General features: G+C 37.3%; 1 protein-coding gene across 1 annotated transcript; it reads right to left on the bottom strand.

Moving 5' to 3' along the window:
* Positions 1-1,705: 1,705 nt before the first annotated feature.
* Positions 1,706-4,353, bottom strand: LOC115258786 (ionotropic receptor 75a-like). Its single transcript, XM_062847889.1, has 5 exons — positions 3,905-4,353; positions 2,859-3,014; positions 2,349-2,823; positions 2,021-2,286; positions 1,706-1,960 (listed from the first exon to the last, which is right to left on the bottom strand). The coding sequence occupies exons 1-5, from the start codon at positions 4,333-4,335 to the stop codon at positions 1,726-1,728; spliced, it is 1,563 nt and encodes a 520-aa protein (XP_062703873.1). The 5' UTR covers positions 4,336-4,353; the 3' UTR covers positions 1,706-1,725.
* Positions 4,354-4,898: the final 545 nt, after the last annotated feature.

Raw genomic sequence — 4,898 nt, 5'->3', positions numbered from 1 at the left:
CAAAACTTCCGGCTGAGATTTCTTCAAAATTTTCCAGGGTTTTTTTTTCAGATATTGCACTGGAGATCCATTCGAAAGTAGGGTAATTTGCCAATTGTTGCCGGCCAAAAACTCGCCTATTGTTGCACACTCCATGATTTTCTTATGGGGCGTGCAATAACACAGCGCAACATTTTTTTGTCTCAAGAGCAAACTTATGTGTCTCCGAAGGATTTTGGGCCGCTGAATCCGAATCCGGGCTCAGATTTGCTCCAACACGTCACAATTTTGAGCTATACCTCAATTTATAGGGCAAAATATGCGATTTTGGGCTTTTTTTGACTGCAAGCCATTAAGCAAGGAAATATTTTTTTAAGCAATCAAAAGGTTAATTGGTCAATTAACATCTAAATTAACGATTCATGCAAAATATTTCGTTTTACCTAATCAAATTTGATAGATTTAAGCATTTTATGTTAGTATGAAAACTTGCATGCAACTTTTGGAGGGTGACTTGTATGGGAAATATCGTACCTAACATAAATCGCTTAAAACTATCAAATTCGATTTGGTAAAACGAAATATTTTGCATGAATCGTTAATTTAGATGTTAATTGACCAATTAACCTTTTGATTGCTTAAAAAAATATTTCCTTGCTTAATGGCTTGCAGTCAAAAAAGCCCAAAATCGCATATTTTGCCCTATAAATTGAGGTATAGCTCAAAATTGTGACGTGTTAGAGCAAATCTGAGCCCGGATTCGGATTCAGCGGCCCAAAATCCTTCGGAGACACATAAGTTTGCTCTTGAGACAGACAAAAAGTTAATTTTTGTTACGCTGTGTAATTGGCGAATTTTTACCCGTGCAACAATTGGCGATTTACCCTACTTCCTGAGATTTTTACAGAAATTTTACTGGAGATTTTTTCGAAAATTCCTCTGAAGATTCTTACTTTCCCGCTCAGATTTCTTTTGATATTCCGTCAGGGATTCATTCAAAAATATCTTCAAAGTCTCCTTGAAAATTTAAGGGATTTTTTAGGAATTTTCGTGCGGGGTTTCTTCAACAGTTCTTTCATGGAGTTTACAGAAATTCATCGAATAATTTCTATTGGAAATTTAGGTTATTTCGGCAATTCTTCAAAGGGTTCCTCCAAGAATTCCATATGAAATTCCTTCTGGAGATTTCTTGCAAAAAATTTTACACGATTTTATTTTCGAAATAGCTCTTAAGGCTCTGACAGAAATATCTCGTGGGGCTCCTACAAAGATTTATGTTGGAATTGTTTCAGATGTTTATCCAGAGATTTTCCTTAGAAGTTTATCCACAAATTGCACAAAAATGCCTGAAAGAATTCTAGAAGGAATCTCTAAAGGAATTTCTAAAGAAACACCAGGAATCCCTTCTTTAAAAACTCTTTATTATAACTTTGAAAGAAATTCGTGAAAATTTTCCGGAGCGATTCTTGGACGAAATCTCCTAGGAAAGCACCTGAAAAACTCCTTAAGATACCTCCTTAATTCCTAGAATGTTGTATTGTTTATTTCTTGCAACTTCAACAACACAGTTATCCAAACTTTTGCTCAAACTGCATCAAATTAAGCAAGAAATCATAATACCCACGATGTTTGCATCATTTCATTGCAGAAATGAAGAATTGATCATCTCACCACACAAAACCCCAGCTCACTACTTTCAATCTAGTACTTCACTGACTGCGTCCTATTAACTTAATTCCAACCTCTTCAAGCTAGAGAATCACTCGACCCAATGCGACGTCCGATAGCACGGAATAGCCCACTCTCCAGCGCGAATGCAAAGAATGCAGCGACCGTGCCGGCAATCAGTAGCAAAAATATTGGAAAAGCTCCCTCCATGCTGACGCTGGAAACCACACTCGCCACCAGACAGTCCGGTTTCTTGGTAATCCACAATTCGACAAAACGGTTGAAAGCCCCCACTTCACGAAGCCGTGCTAGTCTGGAATGGAGTGTTAGATTGATGGCAGCTGTTATGCTTAGCAAGTGGGATCGTACTTACTTGATGTTAAACAGCTCACGGAACGGAGAATCTTTTCGAATGAGAAGACCCACCCACTGAGGAGGCATCACCTCGATCTCGTTGAGGTCGCACATCTCGCTAAAGTCGTACGAGTTACGAATGACGTTGTAGGCAATCATTCTATCGCAATGATATGCATAAGTTCCAGCGCGTACTTGCTGAATTCCATGGGCAGGTTCCACATGGAAGTTATCGGTCAAATCTTTCTTCTCCATAAGATAGTGAACGTCAGAATGTTTGGAGGCCTGTAGGTAGGTTTTTGGTATGTTAGTTGTGTAGTAGGTAAATCGCGCGCAACAGTACTAACCCTGAAGAATTCCTCTGCCTCGACAGTGCCATCAATGCCAACGGTCAGTTGGCTATCGGCCAGTCGATTCAACGTCCTTATGTTGGACATTTGTGGACCTTGCATCAGAATGGAGAAAAAGCCCGAACTGTAGTAGTTGAACACCACAATCGAACAGGCGAAGAGCATCATCTGAGACAACCGACCCGGTGAGCTTCGATTGATAAATTCACATCCTTCCTGGCAGAAGTTTGCCAACGATTCCATGCACATGGTATACAATGAGAAATGTTCGTGGAATTCTCTAACGTCCTGCTCCAGGTGTTCTTCAGTCATGAAGTTGATCTTCACGGCTACAGCTCCAATCAGAATGGTTAGTGCAACGGTAAACCATGTTTCCATGGCAAATGGTTGAGTGAAGATGTTATTCGTGAGGCTGTTACTTACTGGTGTACGGAAAATAAACATCGATCTGAAATTTAGATTGAGTATTGAACTAAAGAATAAAGATTGAATTGATCTATAATCTACCTATAAGCCATGAAATTCTGCAAGCAGGTTAGATCATCCATATTCAGATTTGCCACCTCAAAAATAGATAAATGCGCTTGTTGATCACGTACAGCATCAGAATTTCTTTTGTATGATTCATTTCCAGGTTTTAGGTTGTAGTGTTCCCATTCGATTCTGAAATATTGATAGAGTATTTGACATTATCATCATTATGTAGGATTCTAGGTTTACTGTTTACATAGAGTAACAGGTAACCCGAGCAAAGGCGGATAACTAAGTGATATCACTTTGATAACAAACTATGTTATCGGTATTATCATTTTGTTATTTTTGTTATCATCTTTTCCAATTTATGATAATCAAATGATAACAATTTTAGTTATCAATAATTTTGGTCTGTCGCGATAACATAAAAATACTATATGATAACAAAATATGTTATCAGTTTCCAAACGCACATTTCAAAGTTTTCCCAAAACTGAGGGTCTGGTGGAATTCGAATCTAAAAATAGATTCCGCTTTCCATCTTCAATGCAGTTCGAAAGCGTAGCCTTCAACTACTCTCCTTCTCACTGAGTCCCGTTGGTATAGGGGCTATCGGCTGCGACCGGTAATCACTCGATCAGGGTTCGAGACCCAGTGGGCGCAATAGTTGAAAACATAGGTTATAATTATAAGAAACTTTTTTCAGTTGCTACCTATGTCGGTAAAGTAGATTTTTACTATTTTGGTCGATAAAATAGGCCTGAATGATAACTAAATGATAATAAAACCTGTTATCAATCAGCTGTATTTTTTCGTGTTGATAACTAAATGTAATATTGAATAGAATAGTGTATAACACAATTAGTTATCAACTTGAACTCAATGATAACACAATTTCTTATCATTTTGGTATTGGTGGAGTAAATTTGAGTTATCATTTTTGTTATGTTGGCTCTTAATTCAACCTAAATGATAACAAACTCAATTATCAAACGAATGATAACCAGGTAACAGAACTTGTTATCATTTGGATATCCGCCTTTGCTCGGGAAACTACACATGGTAAATTGAAGTCTCACCTAAAATTCAAATTTCCTTCAATTGCTTTAACAAGCATGTAACCCATACGAGCAGCAACATCCTCTTCTGGTTGTTTGTAAGATTCAAAAAATTCTAGAATATGGTTGACTGCATCATTAGAAAGTGGAAACAACTGTGATACTATTGCAACTCTCATCGTAATATCCGACAAATTCTCTCGATTCTGGTATTTCAGCTTGACCCCTAACTTACTCTCCCCAAAATTAACTTTTCCATTCTGATGTTCGAAAACCTCACGATCGTGCAATACCTTCAGCTTTCCTCCGAGCGATAATCCGTTGTTATAAACATCATACAGCCTAAGCTCGTCGTCATTCTGTTTGGTGAGGATCTTCACCTCAGCATCCACGTACAGATCAATATCATCCATATCCAGTAAAACTGAGTTATTAACGTACCTATCCAGCATCACCCAGAAAGTAGTCGAAGTGAAACATCGCCTGCTAGCACACTTTGGCATAAAGCTTCTTATCAGTCAAATAGCAAACTAAAATTACCAAATATACTACCTCAACCAACAGTTGTCCGCTCATTGGGCATCCGTATTCCAAAAATACGCCCAAGTTTGTGCGATTCCTCCAAAGTATCCGATTCATTTGCTGTTCTAAATCCAACGTTTCATCACCCAGGTTCATCAATTGGACGAACTTCGCAGCTCTAGACAGATTGCCAATCAAATCTCTATTATCTGCAATTTAAAGCACACCCGACTACAAAATTATATCAAGTTTATATCATCTTGTGTTATTATGTTATAATATTTTTCTCTAACTTAGTATGTTATAAATTAGATACAGGATGATGTTAAAATAACTAAAATTGTAACAAAAAGTACACTGGTTTTATCAAAATTACCTATTTTGTTATAATCATATCAAAATTATAACAAAAAGTGATATGAGTTTTAGCCTCAGGATTACTACTTTCTATCAAAATTTGATACAATTTTGTAACATTATTTTTCAAATGTCG

The sequence above is a fragment of the Aedes albopictus genome, chromosome 2 (assembly GCF_035046485.1).
Source record: "Aedes albopictus strain Foshan chromosome 2, AalbF5, whole genome shotgun sequence".
In the NCBI taxonomy this organism is placed as follows: domain Eukaryota; kingdom Metazoa; phylum Arthropoda; class Insecta; order Diptera; family Culicidae; genus Aedes; species Aedes albopictus.
Note: the sequence above shows the minus strand (reverse complement) of the source record. Positions and strands in the feature narration are given on the sequence as shown.

What these genes read in the sequence shown, in the direction of transcription:
- LOC115258786 (XM_062847889.1), bottom strand. Translation starts at nt 4,335, where the DNA reads ATGCTGGATAGGTACGTTAATAACTCAGTTTTACTGGATATGGATGAT. An exon ending in GAAGGAAATTTGAATTTTAG is followed by an intron (nt 3,015 to 3,904) that starts GTGAGACTTCAA and finishes TCAATATTTCAG; the next exon opens with AATCGAATGGGAACACTACA. An exon ending in CGTGAGCTGTTTAACATCAA is followed by an intron (nt 1,961 to 2,020) that starts GTAAGTACGATC and finishes ACTCCATTCCAG; the next exon opens with ACTAGCACGGCTTCGTGAAG.